We start from the raw sequence: 21799 nt of genomic DNA, 5'->3' as shown, positions 1-21799 counted from the left end.
GACCCTGGAGCTGTGAAGCATTTATGCTAACCACCATGCTACCGTGCTGCCCCATTGATAGTTAATTGCTATTGTGGATTAAATAATCCAAGAGAATCTAATAGGAGCGGGGGGGGGGGGGGGGGGGGGGGGCACCCATTAGAAAAAGAAAATCAAGATTCCTCACTCCAGCTCTTAAAAATCTACACCTAATTCCCGTACCAGCCTCCCCGGACAGGCGCCGGAATGTGGCGACTAGGGGCTTTTCACAGTAACTTCATTGAAGCCTACTCGTGACAATAAGCGATTTTCATTTCATTTTCATTTCATTAATAATTCATGCCATAAATAACCTTGTGGCTAGTTGGACTAGATACAGCGGCAATCCTCAGATTGGACAAAAACTTGCTGCCACCCATTGTCCATGTTCCACGAACAGTGCGTATTTGAATAAAATATTCAAGGTCAATACAGTACACATGGAATAATACCACCCCAAGGAATTAATACAGAAGGGGGAAGGGAGAAAAAAACAAGAGGTTCAGAGCCTACCATGTTGGCACAAGCTTTTTGCTAGAATAATCAAAACCTACTCGCAGAGATTTGGCAAGTCAAGAACTGATTTTTATTTATATTTTAAATTTCTTTTTAACAAGGTTGCTGCATTATTTCTTTCTAAATTAATGTGCTGTTTTTAAATAAACAATTCTACCTGCAACGCAAAATAACACTTACCAAATTTCATACGAATATACTCATATGGATCTTCTTGCCAGAGCTCCTCATCTGCATCTGTGTAGCACATCAAGGGGAAGACAACATCTTGGATAATGCCCTAGAAAAGCAAACAAAATTTGTTCATGCTGATAATCCATCAAAATAAACTAATTTGCCTCAATCTTAACAAGATCTGATTGGGACAGTTATCATCAACTTCATTGAATCACATTTTTTTTGAGGACATCACCCCCCACTCCAACTTTTCCCCTGAACCCAAAAAAGAAAATTTGCCTCTCAGAACCTCTAGCCGTCTCAATTTACAATACCCTGCACTTATACAGCACCTTTAACAAAAAAGAACCCAAGGCTCTTCACAGCAACATTGTAAAACAAAGAAAGACACCAAGTCACACAAGGAGCTTTTCGATCAGTTGACCAAAAGGTTTGTCAAAGAAGCAACTTTCAAGAAGCGTGTCATAAAGGAGGATCAAGAGGTGTGGACACATTACAGAGCTTGGAGCCTAGGCATATGGTGCAGCAGTTCAAATTGGCAATACGCAAACGGCCAGAAATCGAGAAGCTCAAACATCTTGGAGGGTTGTGGAACTGGAGGAGATAGATAAGAGATGGAGACAGGCAAGGCCATGGAGGAAGCCAAAAACAAGGAGAATTTTAAAGTCAAGATGTTTCTTGACCAGGAGATAATGTGTGTCAGTAAGCACAGGGATGAAAGGGAAACAGGACTTGCAACTGAGATGGGGATCGCGGAAGAGGACCCAGTGCTCAACAGGAGGAAGGGCATCCAACATAGGGTGGTAGTGAGAGGTGACCGAGGTGGATTCTGGGAGAGGTCATTTCGCTCATTACAACAGAAGAGAATCACAGAGGACTTGATGTCAAAGAACGGCAAAGCACCAACTATTACATTGCTGTAGCGTTTCTATCCTTCCCTCCTCCTCAAACCCAAAAAAAAAAGAGGCGCTATTTGATAATTGTGACTTAAAAACAGCAGAGCCTCAGCTGTGTGCATTACTTGATCAGTAAAGAAGGCAGAGTCTCTGGGAAAGCTTGTGATGTGTGTGGCATACAAGATGTGGAAGGTTTTGGATCAACAGGACTCCATGAGATCTCTATGCAAGAAGTGCCAGAAGCAATTAATCCTTGAACACTATGTGGCTGATTTGGATCAGTGACTCTCTTCACTGCACACCATAGAAGAGGGAGGGGTAAACAGGATAAGGATCCAGAGAACTGTGGATTGTATAGACCGATCTCCCTTTTAAATGTGGATGTGAAATTGCTGGCAAAGATCTTGGCCATGCGCATAGAGGACTGTGTCCCGGAGGTGATAGGGGAGGACCAGACGGGGTTTTGTGATGGGACGTCACCTGACGTCCAACATTAGAAGGCTCTTAAATGTGATAATGATGCCAGCAGAGGGGCGCACGGTCGAGGTGGTGGTAGCCATGGATGCAGAAAAGGTCTTTGATCGGGTGGAGTGGAAGTACTCGTGGGACATCCGAGGAAGGTTCGGGTAGGGATTCGTTGACTGGATCAGGCTGTGATATCAGGCACCGGTGGCGAATGCAAGGACCAACCGGGTTCAGTCAGAATATTTTAGTTTGTGCAGGGGGACATGGCAGGGGTGTGCATTCTCCCCAGACTGTTTGCCCTGGCCATAAGTGCCCTTGGCAATGGCACTTAGGTCATCAAACATCTGGCGAGGGGGGGACCAGCCTCCCCGAACAAGCGCCGGAATGTGGTGACTAGGGGTTTTTCACAGTAACTTCATTTGAAGCCTACTTGTGACAATAAGCAATTTTCATTTTTTTTTAAACAAATTAAACAGGGGCAAGAGTGAGCTGTTCGTGATCCAGGCATGGGGGCAGGAGAGGAGACTGAGGGAGTTACCGTTTAAAGTGGTGGGAAGGAAATTTAGGTACCTGGGGATTCAGATGGCAAGGGACTGGGGTCAACTCCACAAGTTAAATTTGGGCAGGGCAGATGAGCAACTGAAAGGGGACTTCCTCCAGTTGGACATGCTCCTGCTGTCACTGGCGGAGAGGGTACAGATTGTGAAGAGATGACAGTCCTCTTGAGATTTCTATTTGTGTTTCAATGTCTTCCAATTTTTATCCTTACGGCATTTTTCAGGAAAACGAACGAGGTGACCTCAGGTTTCATATGGGCTCGTAAGCCCCCCCCCCCCCCCCCGAGGGCAAGGACGGTCCTTTTGCAACAGGGGCGCAGGAGGTGGGGGGGGGGGCCTGGCACTTCTGAATTTTATTAATTATTACTAGGCAGCGAATATAATCGATGGTTAGGAAGTGGGTAGTGGGGGAGGGGTCGGTGTGGGAGTGGTTGGAGGCAGCATCCTGTCAGGGTATGGGTTTGGAGGCTTAGTTTTGGAGTTCTGCCATTCCTGCCGGCTTGGTACTCTACAAGCTCAGTGGTAGTGGCAGTCCCGAGGGTGTGGGGGCAATAGAGGCAACACATGAAACTGGAGGGAGCATCGGCGTAGTCACCGGTCTGTGACAACTACCGTTTTGTTCTGGGAGGGCTGGACGGGGGCTTTAAGAGGTGGCAGCGGGCAGGGATTGAGAGATTTGGTGATCTCTTCATTGAAGAGGGCTTTCCGAGCCGGGAGAGATTAGAGGAGGAGTTTTGAGTTGCCGGGTGGGAACGGATTTTGGTACCTACAGGTACGGGACTTTGTCCGGAGGCAGGTTCCAAGCTTCTCTCGCCTCCTTCTATCTAAGGGGACTGCAGGATAAGGTGATGTCAAAAACAGGGGTTGGGTAGGTGACGGTCTCGGAAATATATAAGGAATTGATGGAGTGGGAAGGGGTCCCAACTGAGGAGGTGAAGAGGAAGTAGGAGGAAGAGTTGGGAGGGGAGTTGGAAGTCGGACAATGGAAAAAGGCCTTGAGGAGAGTCATCTCCGTCGTGTGCCAGGCTTAGCTTGATCCAGTTCAAGGTGGCCCATAGGGCTCATATGACTATGGTCCAGAGTAGGTTTTTTGAGGAGGTGGAGGACAGTGTGGGCTGTGTGGGGAAGCCCGGCGAATGACATACACATGTTTTGGGCATGTCCGAAGCGGAGTTGATTCTCGCAGGGATTTGTGGATGTCATGTCAGAGGTCCTGAAAGGGAGGGTTACTCCGGGTCCAGGGATGGCAATATTTGGGGTGTTGGAGGGTCCGGGAGCCCAGGAGGGGAGAGAGGCTGACGTTTTGGCCTTTGCTTCCCTGGTGGCCCGGAGATGGATTTTGCTGGGATGGAGGGACTCAGTCTCCAAAGTCAGGTGTGTGTGTCAGTGACATGGCAGGGTTTCTCAGGCTAGAGACGTTTCTCAGGCTGGAGAAGATTAAGTTCGCTGCAAGAGGTTCAATTCAGGGGTTCGCTCGGAGGCAGCAGCTGTTCATTGACTTCTTTAAGGAAAACTGACCATCAGCAGAAGGACGGGGGGGGGGGAAGGGAGGCATGGCATTGCAGAATAAGGATAGGGAATCTAATATACAGGCAGTCAGGAGGTAGGGTGGGGGGGGGGGGGGGGGGGGGGGGGGGGGAAGAGTTGGGTATGTTATTGTGATGTTGTTGCATGCGTCGGACCGCTCTGTTGCTTAGAATATTAAATGAGAAAATTATAAATGCTTCAATAAAATATTTTCTTTAAAAAAAAAAGGTGTTTCTGGAACAGTTGTACCAGAGGGTGGCGAGTCAACATTGTGATAGGAAGGCAAGGAGGAGTGTAGGGGTGGCAGGAGAGTGACCATTCATCGAAAAGAGACAGCATGTCCAGGAAACCCAGGACCCTTTGGAGTTGTCAAACAGGTATGAAGTTTTAGATGCCTATGAAGTGAGCAACACAACTGAATCAGGCGTAGATGACTCGAGGGAAAACCATAGTACCATGGTGCCTGAGGCTACTCTAGGAAAAGAGAGGGAAGCTAGTAGACAGATTAGAAAGGTGGTAGTCATGGATCAATAGTTCGAGGGATAGACAGTCTAGTTTGCAGCCAGGATTGAGTCCTGTATGGTCTGTTGCCTCCTGCGTGCAAGGGTTCGGGCAAAAACAGATCTGCTGGACAAACTTCTGGAAAGGGAGTAAAGAACCAGAGGTTATGGTTCATGTGGAAACCAACAACATAGGGAGGGACAGTTTTGAGGTCTTGCAGAGCCAGTTTCAGGAGTTAGGGAGCAAGTTGAAACAAAGGAATTCCAGGGTAGCAATCTCAGATACATTACCTGTGCCACAAGCTTCACCATTTAGACAACGGCAGATCAGTGACATAAATGCATGGCTTCAGGGACGGTGTAAAGGGAGGGGTTTACATTTTTGGGACATTGGGATCAGTTTTGGAAAGGAGAAAACTGTTTACAAGAGATAGACTTCACCTGAGCCGAAATGCAACCAATCTCCTGGCTGAGAGTATAAATAGTGTCGTGAGGAGAGATTTAAAATTGTAATGCAGCAGGGTGGGTTGACTAATGGGCCGAGCTTTAGAAATACCAGTGAGGGCAAAAGAGAGATGGGGAACAGGGAAAAGTGAGGCAAGGCTGAACAAAGAAATGGTCACCTCCCAATGGGCAAGTAAGAAATTCTGGCAGGGTTAAATTGTATGTATGTAAATGGATGGAGTAAAGTGAAAACAAATTGCAGAAATTGCTCTCGAGGAATATGGCATAGTAGCATTGACAGAAAAGTGGCTCAAGACAGAACAGGACTAGATACTCAACATCCCTAGTTACAGTTTTTTAGTAGAAACAGGGTGGGTAAAAAGGGAGTGGCGTAGTTGTCTTGTTCAAAGATGATGTGGAGATGCCGGCGTTGGACTGGGGTGAGCACAGTAAGAAGTCTTACAACACCAGGTTAAAGTCCAACAGGTTGTTTCAAACACGAGCTTTCGGAGCACGGCTCCTTCTTCAGATTCACCTGAAGAAGGAGCCGTGCTCTGAAAGCTCGTGTTTGAAACAAACCTGTTGGACTTTAACCTGGTGTTGTTCAAAGATGGCATCATAGCCCTTGAACGAGATGCAGTTCCTGAATTAGAATCTATTTATTTTTATGTTTTTAAAAAAAATAATCTTTAATAAGATTTTCACAAAATATAAACAAAACCATGGTTAAAAACCCCAAAACACCAACCACCCAACTACAAAAACAAAAAAAGCAAACAACAAAAAGGAAAGAGATAACACCCACCACATCCAACAAACCCATGTACACAATTCTCCCTCCCACCGAACCAAACCCCCCCCCCCCCCACCCGGGTTGCTGCCGCTGCGGCCGTCCTATTTCCCTACTGTTCCGCCAGAAAGTCCAGGAACGGCTGCCACCGCCTAAAGAACCCCTGTACTGATGCCCTCAGGACAAATTTCACCTTCTCCAATTTGATGAACCCCGCCATATCATTGATCCAGGCCTCCACGCTTGGGGGCCTCGCATCATTCCATTGAAGCAAGATCCTCCGCCGGGCTACTAGGAACGCAAAGGCCAGAACACCGGCCTCTTTCGCCTCCACTGCAACCAAAAAAATTGCGAGTCCCCAGCCTGGCTTGACCCTGGATCCCACCACCCTCGACACCGTCCTTGCTACCCCCTTCCAAAACTCTCCCAACGCTGGGCATGCCCAAAACATATGGGCGTGGTTCGCTGGGCTCCCCGAGCATCTAGCACACCTGTCTTCGCCCCCGAAAAACCTACTCATCCTCGTCCCAGTCATGTGGGCCCTATGCAGCACCTTGAACTGTATGAGGCTAAGCCTCGCACAGGAAGAGGAGGAATTCACCCTTTCCAGAGCATCCGCCCACGTCCCCTCCTCAATCTCCTTGCCCAGCTCCTCTTCCCATTTACCCTTCAGCTCCTCCACCGAGGCCTCATCTACCTCCTGCATTACGCGGTATATGTCCGAAATCCTCCCTCCTCCAACCCACACCCCCGAGAGCACCCTGTCCCGTACCCCACGTGGGGGCAACAAGGGGAACCCCTCCACCTGACAAATGCCCTAACCTGCATGTACCTAAACATGTTCCCCGGGGGGAGCCCAAACTTCCCCTCTAACTCACCCAGGCTCACGAACCTCCCATCCACAAACAGGTCCCTCAACCTCCTAATACCTACCCTGTGCCAGCCCAGATATCCGCCATCGCTCCCTGGAACAAATCAGTGGCTCCCCCGTATCGGGGACTCCATCAATGCCGTCTCCATTGCCCCCAAATTTTGAGGGTAGCCGCCACCACCGGGCTCGTGGTATACCTCGTTGGAGGGAGCGGCAACAACACCGTTACCAGCACCTCCAGGCTCGTGTCCACACAGGACGCCATCTCCATCCTCTTCCATGCTGCCCCTTCCCCGTCCATTACCCACTTACGCACCATCGCTGCATTGGCAGCCCAATAGTACCCACAGACGTTGGGCAGTGCCAGCCCCCCCTATCCCTGCCCCGTTCCAAGAACACCCTTCTCACCCTCGGAGTCCCATGCGCCCACACAAATCCCGTAATACTCCTGTTAACTCTCCTAAAAAAAGGCCTTTGGGATAAGGATGGGAAGGCACTGGAACAGGAACAAAAACCTCGGGAGCACCGTCATCTTGACGGACTGCACCCTACCCGCCAGCGATAACATATGCCACCTTTTAAACTCCTCCTCCATTTGCTCCACCAACCTTGTGAGGTTAAGCTTATGCAAGGCCCCCCCAGCTCCTAGCCACCTGGACTCCCAGGTACCTAAAGCTCCTCCCTGCCTGCTTCAGTGGGAGCCTACCAATCCCCTCCTCCTGATCCCCCGGGTGCACCACGAACAGCTCGCTCTTACCCAGGTTGAGCTTATACCCAGAAAAGCCCCCAAATTCGCTTAGAATCCTCATCACCTCCGGCATTCCCCCCACCTGCAGCTTACCACTCACCATCACATATCTCCCGCCACTGTCAGCCACCATATTTGACGCCTCAAACGACATCCTCTTTCCCACCAGGATCGCCACCCCCCGATTCTTCTCATCCAGCCCTGAATGACATACTTGGCCCACCCATCCCTTCCTCAGTCGAACCTGGTCCGCCACCTTCAGGTGTGTCCCTTGGAGCATGGCCACATCCGCCTTCAAGTGCGTAAACACCCGGGCCCGCTTGACCGGCCCGTTCAGCCCCCTCACATTCCAGGTTATCAGCCGGATCAGAGGACTCCCTGCCCCCCTCCCCTGCTGACTAGCCATAACCCATCCCCTGCCCGCCACTGGCCAGCAGCCCCCCCCCCCCCCCCCCCGGCTCGGCCTGTTCACCACGGCGGCAACCCCCCCCCCCCCCCCCCCCCCCCCCCCCCCCCCCCCCCCAGGCTAGGACCCCTCCTAGCTGCCCCCCCCCCCTCCACAGCACTCCCGTGATCCAGCTAACTTCTGCTGACCCCGGCGACTCCCGCCACACCTCCGACCCCTCCCCACGTGGGGCTGCTACTCCTCCTCCGTGCCCATCAGCAGCTGAATTAGAATCTAGATGGTTGGAGATGAGAAACAGTAAGGGAGCAGTGACCTTGTTTGGTATTTATTATAGATCTCCAAATAGTGCAGAGGAAGTGGAACAGAGCACTTGTGAGCACACGATTATGGAAACCGGCAGGGCAAGTGGAGTTGCGATAGTTGGGGATTTCAATTAACCCAAGATAGCCTGGGAAAAGGATTGAATGGCAGAGAAGGGGAGAAATTCCTGCAGTGTGCGCAGGAGAACCTTTTGCAACCGCATATTTCCAGTCCTACCAGGGAGCAAGATGTGCTGGACCTGGTCCAAGGAAATAAGGTAGGGCAGCGCAGTACGTCAGCGTGGGGCAACATTTGGGAAATAGCGATTCAATATTAAATTGGAAAAGGATAAAAATTTGTCACGGATTACAATCCCAGACTAGAAAAGGACAAATTTTAGGGGTCTAAAAGATGAACTGGAGCAGGTTGATTGGTAACACATTTTGGTGGATAAAACAATGAATGGAAAATGGGAGATTTTCAAAGGAGAGATGAATAGGGTGCAAGCTAGGTACGTACCCGTGAAAAATAAATACGGAGTATCCAAAGCTAGAGTACCCTGGATGACCAAGGATATTAATGATAAAATAAGAAAAACAAGGTGTATGATACATGCCGGAATAATAGCAATAGAAATCAGGAAGAGTATCTCAAATGCATGAGAGAGGCTAAGGATGGTATAAAGAAGGCAAAGAGGAAGCAGGAGGAAAGTATGGCACATACTTTCTAAAACAAACAGCAAATGTTCTCCATATATAAAAGATTTGTGAAGGATAGAGTAGGGTCCATAAGGGACAAGCAGGGTAAACTGCTCATTGAGGCAGAGGGTATGGCAGTGGTGCTAAATTAGTACTTTGCTTCTGTATTTGCCAAATTAGTAGTTGGTGACAATGGCCCAGTTGCAAATGTGGGTCTTGAGCAACTGGATTAGGATAGAGATATATAAAGAAAAGGTGTTAAAAGGGCTGACAGCACTCCAAGGAGAGATGTCGGCAAGCCAACATGGGGTGCATTCTAGATTGCTGAAAGTTAAGGCACCAAATTGCAGGGCAGCTGACAGAAATTTTCCAGGCCTCTCTGAACACAGGATTAGTCCCAGGGGACAGGAGGATTACAAATGTGATGCCGTTGTTTAAGAAAGGCGCAAAAAGGATAACCCAGGAAACTACAGACCTATCAGCTTGACATGAATGGTGTGAAAACTGACGACGGCCAAAATACAGGATGAGAGATATACACTTAGAGAAAAATAAGTTAATACTAGAGTCAACATGGCTTTGTCAAGGGCAGATGTTGTCTGACAAATTTAATTAAGTTGTTGACGAGGTGACACAGGCAGTGGCTGAAGGAGGTGCCGTGGATTCTTGGATAAACAGCATTCTTGGATAAATAGAGGCAAAGAGTATAAAAGCAAGGAAGTAATGCTACAAATCATTGGTCAGACCATATTTGGAGTTGTGTGTTCAGTTCTGAGCACCTTATTTAAGGATGTTAAAGCCCTAGAGAGAGTAGAGGGGATTTACTGTAATGATACCAGGAATGAGGAAATTTAGATATAAAGAAAGATTGGATAAATTGGGCTTGTTCTCATTGGGATGGTTTTCCTCGGAGCAGAGAAGATTAAGAGCTGGTCTTATTGAGGTGTTCAAAATTATGAACAATTTTGACAGGAGAATATTCCGTTTCCACTAGCTGGTATATCAGTGATTCGTGGTCACAATTTCAGGATAGTCAGCAAGAGAGCTAGGAGTAAGATGAGGAGAAACATCTTTACTCAGCGATTTGTTGGGATGTAGAACGTGCTGCCTTGGAGAGTGGTGGAGACGGATTCCATAGGAGGTTTCAAAAGAGAGCTGGATACATATTTGAAAGTGATTAATTTAGATGGATATGGAGGTTGGGCTGGAGATTGGGACTAGCTGGGTTGCTCTTTTGGGAGCCTTTGCAGACACGATGGGCTGAAGGCCTCCTTCTGTGCTGTAAACAACAACAATGATATTTCACAATATGGACAGCAGTGTTCTAGATTATCTCAAGTGTATGGAGGGTAAAATGTGGGCGATCAGGCAGGAGTTCATTGGAATAGCAGAGTCTCGAGGTAGCAAAGGAATGAATGACGGTTTCATCAACAGATGAGCTGAGCTAGAGGCAAAGTTGTATGATATTACCAAGTCTTAGCAATGGCGTAAGCACGGCTGTTGGAAGTTCAACATGACACTCAAGTAGCAAACAGATTTGCTTAAGGGTTAATTTCTATCTGAAGTCTAGTTCTTTATCGTTCATATAGCAAACTGCAAATTATTCCATAAGTTAAAGTGAAAAGTTTATTCCAGCCTTGCTCTCACGGGTATTAGGTTGAGAGGCGGTAGACTTAGAACTGAGATGAGGAGAAACTACTTCTCGCAGAGGGTGGTGAATTTGTAGAACTTGCTGCCATAGTGCAGTGGAATCCGAGTCATTGACTAGTTTCAAGGAGGAGATAGTTTAATAAGTTTAATAGTCATTTAATAGTTTCAAAAAAACAGGTTAAAAGGATATGGGCAATAGGTGGGGAGGTGGATTTGAGACCAGGAAGAGATCAGTCATGATCTGACTGAATAGCGGCTAGAAAGGTTGAATTGCCCACTTATGCTCCTAATTCCTATGCTCTTACAGTTAGCTCTCAAGGCAGCTAGTTAGCTTAAACTGGTTTCCAGAGCTTGAATCATTTGTATTTCAGAAAGCATGAAAACAGGGGTTCCTCGGTGCTGCATGGTCTGTACTGAGTGCAGCTTTGAATGCAGAATCTGTCAAGCTGGGAGTTTGGTGAGGGAGGTACTCCTTTCTTCTTCTCTTGTAGTTGAGAGAGGGAGAAAAGTTGATTGGTGAATTTTTGATAAGTTATTTTACTTATTCTAATTGTAATAAATAGTTTGTAAACAGTATGGCAGGTGAACATAGGAAGAGGGACTAAGGATCGAAAACCTGGCTGTAGAATTGTGTAGGAGGGCATCAGATTTCAGCGGCACTGGAACTGGTAACAGCTGACTAATATCTCGTAAGGAGATTTGCTAGTGCTGTTGGGGAGGATTTGAATTAGCACATCAGGGTGGTGGGAACCTTGAGGGTTAACACAAATTGGAAGGAAATAAAGCTGGTAACAGGAAGTAGAAAAGTAGCAAGCAAAATGAGAAGGCAGGCAAAATAATGGTGAGCGTCAATTAGGCCAAAATATTGGTATAATGTTAAAAATACAAAGTTACGGTTAATCTATCTGAATGTGTGTAGCTCTCGCAACAAGGTAATCTGAAGGCACAAATAAATAAATGGCTATGATCTAATTACAAAAGCATGGCTACAGGGTAACCAAGACTGCCAGTTGAATATTGACGGATATTTAGCATTTAGGAAGGACAGGCAAATCGGAAAAAGGAAGGGTGCGGCGCTGGTAAGGGATGGGATCAGAACATTAGTGAGAGAGGATGTCAGATTGGAAGAATAAAATGTAGAATCTGTTTGGGTAGAGAACACTGCAATAAGCCACTAAATACTGGTGGTACTGTGGGTCACGGTATTAATCAGTAGATTAGAGTAGCATGCGTAAAACTGTCTGCATGTGTGATTTCAATCTGCATGTAGACTGCGTAAATCTAATGAGCATTAATTTTGCAGAGGGCGGGTTTCTGCAGCGTATTTGGGATGATTTTCTTGAGCAGTATGGTCGAGGAACTGACTAAGACAAAGGCAGTTTTAGATCCAATATTATGTAATGAGATAGTATTATGTAATTAAGAATCTATTTATAAAAGAACCATTAGGGATAGGTGACCATATGATGGAATTTTCAGTGAGGTGGTTCAATTTGAAGCTGGGGTGTTAAAGGAAATTGATAGGATCATAGAATTTACAGTACAGGAGGAGGCCATTTGGTCCATCGTGTCTGCACCGGCTCTTGGAAAGAGCACCCTATTTAAGCCCACACTTCCACCCTTTCCCTGTAACCCAGCAACCCTACCTAACCCAAGGGCAATTTTTGCATAGCCAATCTACCTAACCTGTACATCTTTGGGCTGTGGGAGGAAACCGGAGCACCCCGAGGAAACCCACGCAAACATGGGGAGAACGTGCAGACTCCACACAAACAGGGACCCAAGCCGAGAATCGAACCTGGGACCCTGGAGCTGTGAAGCAACTGTGCTGCCCAGTGTGCTAACATTGTGAAGGTATATGGGGCAATATGGCTGAGGTGAATTGGGGAAATAAAAAAGGTATGATGGTACACAGAAAATGGATAATCTCCAAGGAATTATTATTTAATTTACAACAAATATTCTTCAAGGCACAAAAACCCAAAACAAACGTCAGTCAAGTGACCAATAAGGGAAGTTAAGGATTGTATAAGATGAAAGAAAAAGGCTAATTGCTAAAGGAAAAATTGTTAGAAATAGTAAACATGAGTATTGGGAGCACATTTAGCAGACAGCAAAGACGAAGAAACCGATAAAGGCAGGATAGAATATATTTTTTTAAAATAAATTTAGATTACCCAATTATTTTTTCCAAATTAAGGGGCAATTTAGCGTGGCCAATCCACCTACTCTGCACATTTTTGGGTTGTGGGGGCGAAACCCACGCAGACACGGGGAGAATATGCAAACTCCACACGGACAGTGACCCAGAGCCGGGATCGAACCTGGGACCTCAGCGCAGTGAGGCGGTTGTGCTAACCACTAGGCCACCGTGCTGCCCTTAGGATAGAATATATAAACAAACATGTAAACAAACAAAAAATAAAGCCATGCAAAAAAGGAAACATTTCACAAAAACAATTGAGAGTCCATTACAGGCATAGTGAGGAGATTTTATAATGCAGAATAGAGAAATGGCAAAAGCTAAATGATTACTTTATGCCCGTCTTCACTGAGGCAAAATACAAGAAATCTCCCAGAATTAGAGATCCAAAGGACTGGGGAAATTGAGGAATTGAAGGAAATTAGTATTTCCAAGATGATTACACAGGAGAAACTAATGAACCTTAAGGTTGATAAGTTCCCTGAACCTGATGTTCTACATCCCACAGTGTTGAGAGAAACAGCCAAGGAGACAGTGAATGCATTGGCGATCATCTACCAAAATTCTATAGGTTCAAGAATGTTTCCAGCAGATTTGAAGGTAGAAAATGTCAGCCCACTGTTGAGGGAGAGAAAAACAGGGAACTGAAGACCAGTTAGCCATACATTAGTTGTCCTCTTACCACTGGAATTATTGCCAAAGAGAGAGTGCAATGAATGTTCACCAGACTTATTCCTGGGATGGCAGGACTTTTCTATGAAGAGAAATTGGGGAAACGTGGCCTGTATTCTCCTGAGCTCAAAAAAATGAGCTGATCTCATTGAAACCTACAAAATATTTAGAGAGTTAGACAGCATAGAGGAAGTTGAGGTTTTCCTTGGTGTGAAAGTTCAAGTCATCAAGTATGCTTTAGGCAGAAACGGACAGATTTCTAAATACCAATGACATAAAGAGATATGGGGAAAAGAGCATTGAAGTGAATGATCAGCTCTAATCATATTGAATGGCAAAGCATGCTCGGCAAGTTAAATGGCCACATCCTGCTCCCATGTTCCTATCTCAATGTTTCCGGGCAAAGGGATGGGATGGAGCTACCAGCGAAGAAACAACATTTGGAGTTGGGAGCAAAAAACAATAGCTTCAGTCTTCGCCATATTTAATTGGGCGGTGTTTCTGCTTAGCTAGTACAAGATGGTGAATAACTAGTCTCAATTTAGCAACAGTGGTAGAGTAGAAAAAGGTGGCGGTAAGTAGAGCTGTGTTGTCAGTATACATGTACAAACCAACACCGTGCCTTCAGATGATGTCACCGAGCAGCATGCATCATTATACACAAAATGTGAAGGAGCTAAATCGAAGCAAAATTTTTCCAAAGCTTCCCAATTACTTGACTGGCAAAACCATGGGTACCCGAGTCATTCTCAGACTTTAACAAATTAGCTGATAATACAAAAACTACAATTAGTATCACTGTTGATGGGTGGTGGTTCGGGGGGGGGGGGGGGGGGGGGGGGGGGAAGAGAGCCACGACAGAAAGGAAGACATAGCAGTCCAACTTCTCATTCCTGTTTAACTTCCGACCTGTGTTGCACGATTCCACATCAGTTAAGAATCAGTGAAAAACATCCATTGTGAAGATAAAAATATATCTGGGCTCAGCTGCATTTAATCAACCAGTTTAAAAAATCTGACTAATAATCACTCTTGACACATTCAGGTGAAGCATCTGATGGCAACCAGTGTCCACAGAACAGAACATTTGCAAGGTGCCAACAGCTCCAAAATGGGTAAGGAACCAGGTAGTTCTATTGAGAAGTAGTCTGGGTTTAGGCCAAATGATAAGATCACAGGTTATGCAACTTGCAGAAACATAACCGAAGAGCTCGGAGCAGATTCTAATAACCATAAGATATTGGAGAATTAGGCCATTTGGACAATCGAGTCTGCTCCACCGTTCAATCTTAGCTGATATGTTCCTCATCCCCATTCTCCTTCTTCTCCCCGATTTCCTTATTGATCAAGAAATCACCCCCTTTTGTAAAAATACCCAATTCGTTTTTTCCCAATTAAGGGGCAAATTAGTGTGGCCAATTCACCTACCTTGCATATCTTGGGCTGTGGGGGTGAGACCCACGTAGACATGGGGAGAATGTGCAAATTCCACTCGGTCAGTGACCCGGGGCCGGGATCGAACCGGGTCTCAGTGCTGTGAGGCAGCAGTGCTAACCACTGTGCCACCTAGGAAATCCCCTTATTAATCAACAACACCAGATTTATGCTCGAGGTGCTGTTACCTACAGGGCTACAGACCAATAACTGGATGGTGAAATCAGACAGAATAGTTCTTTCTTGGCACATTAGTATTAGGAGCAGGAGCAGACAATTTAGTCTCTGGAGCCCGCTCCACCGTTGATCTCATCATGGCCTCACCTCCCCTGTCGCACCCGTTCTCCATAACCTTTCAACCCATTACCAATTAAAAATCTGTCCAACTCCTCCTTAAATTTACTCACTGTTCCAGCATGCACCACACTCTGGGGCAGTGAATTCCACAGATTCACATCACTTTGGGAGAAGAAGTTTCCCCTCAACACCGTTTTAAATTTGCTACCTCTTATCCTAAGACTATGACCTCTCGTTCTAGAATGCCCCATAACAGGAAGCATCTGCTCTACATCTACGTTATGCATACATCAATTTAATTTCTCCACATTCTTCTAAAATCTAGAGTATAGTCCTAAACTGTTAAATCACTCTTAATGTGACAATCCCCTCATCTCTGGAATCAACCTAGTGAACCTCCTCTGAACTGCCTCCAATGCCATTACATATTTCCTTAAATAACGGACCTAAACGGTGCACAGTACTTCAGGTGCAGGCTCACCAATGCCTAGTAGTTGCAACATTTCCTTACATTCCTTTAGTTAAACCAACTAAATTACAGAAAGGCAGAACTGTTTTACTTGCAACAAATTCATCTCTTTATGTTAGACCATATGACGTAGGAGCAGAAACAGGTCATTTGTTAAATCGGGTCTTCTTTATAACACTGCTCAATTTTCTTGGCAAACATGCTAAACTAAATCAGCATTACAAGTAGCCTCACCTGAATATGAGGTTTTAGATTTTTCCAGGTGACAGCATGAGCAACACCCTGGTTGATGTAGTTCAGTGTTTGCTGCAATACCCGAGGAGCCACATATTGTTTTTCTTTGTATTGATACAAAACTTTCAAAAGCACCTGTAACAAAATATACTGAGTTAAGGCTATCCAACATATGTACATTTACAAAAACACCTCGTACAAAGATTTGAAATGCACAACCTACATGCAACATGTTGCAGCACAGTTTTAGTGTTACTATAGTCACTCATTACCTCTATGATTACCTGCCGGCAATAACCATGACGTACTACATTACACATACATTTGTATTAAATTGTAGCAGTTAATGTGAAGCAATAACGTGGAAGAAGTTTCAATCCCAGACTCAGTTTTACTCCAAAAAAAGACGTTTTGGGCAACATTATGACTAATGCTCTGGAAGTGAACTTGCAATCATACATTAGTTGTAAATTTGTAATGGAAATATGATATCTGTATACCAAACAATCCAAACCTCCTCACTATCTGAAAGAGAAAGCACGGGTATCAAGGCAGCAAGGCTTAAAAAGACAAAAGCATAGCATTAATGCCAGAGCTTACAGGAAATGTGTAGAAATGATACTATACCTGCTGGATATTGACAGCATAACCCTTGAGGAATACATCAGCAAATTCATTGTATTCTTTGGAAACATTTCCCGGACTGCCGTATCTGGTAGATACAAACATATTTCAGTCATCATTTATTGAAATGGGTAAATGAGTACGGTTCACCTCAGAATTTTGACTCTTGGTCACTATCTAATAACTCCTGTTGGGAATGCTTAAACATGGACACTGGGCACGGTCAGAATTAGCTCAACTGTAAGGAGTCCATGCTTCAAAAGCTAGCCAACACCCAATATCCAATCTCACAGAAGATGGCACTGGAGCGAGGTGACTCTCTGCGAGCTCTCCCCAACAGATCCACTTTTTACTTAACTTATACTCGTTCTAATCTTTTACAATTTAATTCTAAGACTAACATTACTACTAACCTCTCTCTTTTATCTTTTCGTGCAGGCTTGAACATCTTCCGAGGCCCTTGGAGACCTTTTACCCGACCCGACCTCTACGACCTGGAAGTGGATCGGGCCCAAACCGGAAGTGAAGCCCCGACCTCGATTTGGAGCCAAGCCGGACCTCTGAGCTCCCAACCCTGCCCAACAACCGACGCCAGCCCCCAAATCACCCGGCCCAGTCCCCGGAGCTCCCGACCTGACCCCCAATGACGAGATCCGACCAGCAACCCGACCGACCTGGAGATGGAAGAAAGAAAAATCCACGTGGAGGCCCGACCGGGCCTACTTCAAGACCCGACCCCAAGGAGCGCCCAGGGAGGGAACAGACCATGGGACTCAGCCCAATCTGCCTCAGGAAGCCCCTGCCCACGACCCAGGACCTCCGAAATAGTGGAAACCCCGCACGAGGACTCTACTGCGCTGCAAGGTATTCCTGTGCCCGCAGAATGCCAGGGTCCATCCGGATCGCAAACATGCCACCCCAGCAACCCCAATACCTCAACCAGCACCCCGGACCCTACCAGACGCGACCCTGGATACGTAACCAGCACCCTGGTCCCCGCCAGCACCCTGGACCCCGCAAGACGCAACCACCTATCATCCACAAGGTCAGACTTCTCCCATCGGATCTAAGGATCATCCAGCCACAGCTGCCGACCGAGGAACACGCGGTGGTCTGCAGGATAGACTGAAGCAACGTGGTTTCAAGACCCCTCTCCCCAGCATACTCCTGGCAAACGTCCAAGCGATCGAAAACAAGCTGGATGAACTTAACACCAAACTTACCTCTCAGAGGGAAGTAAGCGACCGCTGTCTGCTCTGTTTCACAGAGACATGGCTCACCCCCGTCTCACCGGACCGTAGCATACAACTTGAAGGCTTCTCAATTCACCGGGCGGACTGCACCGAGTCATCAGGAAAAACGAAGGATGGAGGGGTTTGCCTCCTCATCAACACCTCCTCGTGCTTGGATGTGGCGACCCTGGCGACCTACTACTCCCCGGAGCCGTGAAGTGCTGCCCATACTATCTTCCACGTGAGTTCGCTTCAGCCATTATCACAGCATCTACATCCCACCCCAGGCAGAAGGAAGGCAGGCCCTGGACGAACTGTACACAATTATAAACAACTACGAAACATAATATCCGGAGGCCTTGCTCATCGTGGATGGAGACTTCAACAAGGCCAATCTCAAGAGTGTACTAACAAAATTCCACCAGCACATCTCCTGTCCCACCAGGGGCGACAACACTCTTGACCACTGCTACTCAAAAATCAAGGGCACCTACCGTTCCACCCCCCCCCAACCACACTTTGAGAAATCAGACCACAAGACGGTGCTCCTTCTCCCAGCAAACAAACAGAAACTCAAGCGGGAAAATCCAGCTAAGGTTGTGCAGTGCTGGTCCGAGGAAACAGAAGAGCTCTTACATGACTGCCTAGAGACAGTGGACTGGTCCATATTTAAGAACTCAGAGACCAACTTAAATGAGTGTGCCACCAGTCACAGACTTCATCAGCAAATGTGTGGACGACTGCGTGCCAAACAAAGCAGTACGTACGTTCCCAACCGGAAACCATGGCTCAATCGCGAAATTGACTCCCTACTGAAAGACAGATCTGAGGCATTCAAGTCAGACGACCCCTGCCTATACAAGAAATCCAGGTACGACCTCTGCAAAGCCACCCGAGAGGCCAAGAGAGAACATCAAACCAAGCTAGTCGCAGACAGGCTCTCGGCGATTGTGGCAAAGACCAAACAAAATATGGGCTACAAAGCCAAGCCGAGCAGTATCTCCGGCAGCAGCGCACCCCTCCCCGATAAACTCAATGCATTCTATACTCAGTTTGAGCAGGTAACCAACAATCCGCTGTCGAGTGCCCCATGCCCACCATCACAGTTTCCGAAGTCAGATCGGCCTTTCTGAAAGTGAACCCTCGGAAGGCGACGGGCCCAGACGGGATCCCTGGTCGTGCCCTCAGAGCCAGTGCAGACCAGCTGGTAGAGGTATTCACGGACATCTTTAACCTGTCCCTACACCACTCCGATGTCCCCACCTGCTTCAAGACCACCACCATTACACCAGTGCCAAAGAAGAACAAGGCAACATGCCTCAATGACTACCGTCCGGTGACCCTGACTTCAGTTGTAATGAAGTGCTTCGAGAGGTGATCATGAAGCACATCATCTCCATACTCCCAGAACACCTTGATCTACTGCAATTCACATACAGTCGCAACCGGTCCACATCAGACGCCAGTTCCCTGGCCCTACATTCATCCCTAGAGCATCTAGACAACAAGGACTCGTACATCAGACTCCTATTTACTGACTACAGCTCAGCCTTCAACACCATAATCCCAGCCAAGCTCATACAAAGCTCCAAAACCTAGGACTCGGCTCCCCACTCTGCAACTGGATCCTCGATTTTCTGATCAATAGACCACAATCAGTTAGAATGAACAACACCTCCTCCGCAATAGTCCTCAATACCGCGGCCCCGCAAGGCTGCATACTTAGCCCCCTACTCTACTCCCTGTACACACACGACTGCGTGGCAAAATTTGGTTCCAACTCCATCTACAAGTTTGCTGACGATACGACCATAGTGGGCCGGATCTCGAATGACAACGAGTCAGAATACAGGAGGGAGATAGAGAACCTAGTGGAGTGGTGCAGCGACAACGATCTCTCCCTCAATGCCAGCAAAACTAAAGAGCTGGTCATTGACTTCAGGAAGCAAAGTACTGTACAGACCCCTGTCAGCATTAAGGGGCCGAGGTGGAGATGGTTAGCAGTTTCAAATTCCTAGGGGTGCACATCTCCAAAACTCTATCTTGGTCCACCCACGTCGACGCTACCACCAAGAAAGCACAAGTGCGCCTATACTTCCTCAGGAAACTAAGGAAATTCGGCATGCCCACATTAACACTTACCAACTTTTACAGATGCACCATAGGCTGCATCACAGACTGGCATTGCAACTGCTCGGCCCAGGACTGCAAGAAACTTCAGAATCATGAACACCAGCCAGTCCATCACACAAACCTGCCTCCCATCCATTGACTCCATTTACTCCTCCTGCTGCCTGGGGAAAGTGGGCAGCATAATCAAAGACACCTCCTACCTGGCTTTCTCACTTCCAACTTCTTCCATCGGGCAGGAGATACAGAAGTTTGAGAACACGCACGAACAGACTCAAAAACAGCTTCTTCCCCACTGTCAGCAGACTCCTAAATGACCCTCTTATGGACTGACCTTATTAACACTACACCCTGTATGCTTCACCCGATGCCAGTGCTTATGTAGTTACATTGTATACCTTGTGTTGCCCTACTATCCATTTTCTTTTATTCCCTTTTCTTCCCATGTACTTAATGATCTGTTGAGCTGCTCGCAGAAAAATACTTTTCACTGTACCTCGGTACACCTGACAATAAACAAATCCAATCCACATTAAAAAGGGACAAATGGGGGCAGCATGGTGGCACAGTGGTTAGCACTGCTGCCTCACAGTGCCGAGGACCCGGGTTTGATCCCAGCCCCGAGTCACTGTCTGTGTGGAGTTTGCACATTCTCCCTAGGTCTGCATGGGTCTCATCCCCACATCCTGAGCTTAGGAGGAACTTCTTCACCCAAAGGGTTGTGAATCTATGGAATTCCTTGCCCAGTGAAGCAGTTGAGGCTCCTTCATTAAATGTTTTTAAGGTAAAGATAGATAGTTTTTTGAAGAATAAAGGGATTAAGCGTTATGGTGTTCGAGCCGGAAAGTGGAACAGAGTGCACAAAAGATCCGCCATGATCTCATTGAATGGCGGAGCAGGCTCGAGGGGCCAGATGGCCTACTCCTAGTTCTTATGTAACCCAAAAAGATGAGGAGAGGCGAATTGGCCACAATAAATTGCCCCTTAAATTGGAAATAAAGAATTGGGTCTCTAAAAAACTTTTTTTTTTTTTTGAAGGGGCAAATGAGTAGTGGATAACATGTGAAACAAAACACCACCTAGGAGTAACATTTTAAGGAAGCGTTAGGGAAATAGAGAAAAGTTCCTCTAAGAAATTGCAAACCAATGAAAAAACACTTGCCGTTCGAACAATCTGGCCAAGATGTGCAAAGCCCATTTTTTGCATTTCCACCAAGGAAGCTCAGGTCGATCATCTTCATCAACTTGAAGAGTTTCCTTGAAACAAGCACAAATTCAGTAGGGAAAATAAGAGAACATACATCGGCAGGAATGCGTACTTACAGCATTATGGCTTTACACAACTTCCATTATAAATGTAGAGAAAGAAATTTATGAAGACATATTTTCCAAGAAATGCATAGAGACTAAACATAGAGCTTTTAATTGGAATCTCAAGCTAAGGACTGGCAAATGGTTTTATTTGGAGATGTTGACCTAGTCATCACAATGATGCAGTTATGTTGAGACACCCACTTTGACAAAGTCATCGGACTCGAAACGTTAAGCTCTTTTCTCCACCTACAGATGCTGCCAGACCGGCTGAGACTTTCCAGCATTTTCTCTTCCACCCAGTCTCTTACCTCGGTAAACCTTTAGAAATTTAAACTAGTTATGAACCAACTAATTTTCAGTGCACGGCAGAGGTAAGCAAATGCAGGTTAGGAACACTCTGAAGTAAAATACCCACATAAAAACTGTTGAAGTGCATAAAAGAGATATGAATTCGAAGAAAAGGAAAAAGTTTAAAACATTTAAAGTTGCACATTTTATGAGTAAGACTAAGTAAAAAGGCTGGTTTAGAAAGTGTGTCATTCTAAAAACTTATTGGTTTTTAAAAAAATATTAATTTCAAGTCCACAATTATTTTTTTTCCAATTAAGGGGCAATTTAGTGTGGCTA

General features: G+C 46.4%; 1 protein-coding gene across 3 annotated transcripts in view; it reads right to left on the bottom strand.

Annotated features, from left to right (window-relative positions):
- The window catches only part of ipo7 (importin 7), a 100455-nt gene that overhangs the window by 44373 nt on the left and 34283 nt on the right, over positions 1-21799 (bottom strand). For all 3 annotated transcript variants that reach the window (XM_038808168.1, XM_038808169.1, XM_038808167.1), the window contains exons 7-10: positions 21021-21115; positions 16500-16584; positions 15873-16007; positions 715-814 (exon numbers count right to left, since the gene is read on the bottom strand). In XM_038808168.1, coding sequence (XP_038664096.1) covers positions 715-814; positions 15873-16007; positions 16500-16584; positions 21021-21115 — 415 coding nt within the window. The remainder of the gene's footprint in view (positions 1-714; positions 815-15872; positions 16008-16499; positions 16585-21020; positions 21116-21799) is intronic.

The sequence above is a fragment of the Scyliorhinus canicula genome, chromosome 9 (genome assembly GCF_902713615.1).
Source record: "Scyliorhinus canicula chromosome 9, sScyCan1.1, whole genome shotgun sequence".
Lineage (NCBI taxonomy): Eukaryota > Metazoa > Chordata > Chondrichthyes > Carcharhiniformes > Scyliorhinidae > Scyliorhinus > Scyliorhinus canicula.
Note: the sequence above shows the minus strand (reverse complement) of the source record. Positions and strands in the feature narration are given on the sequence as shown.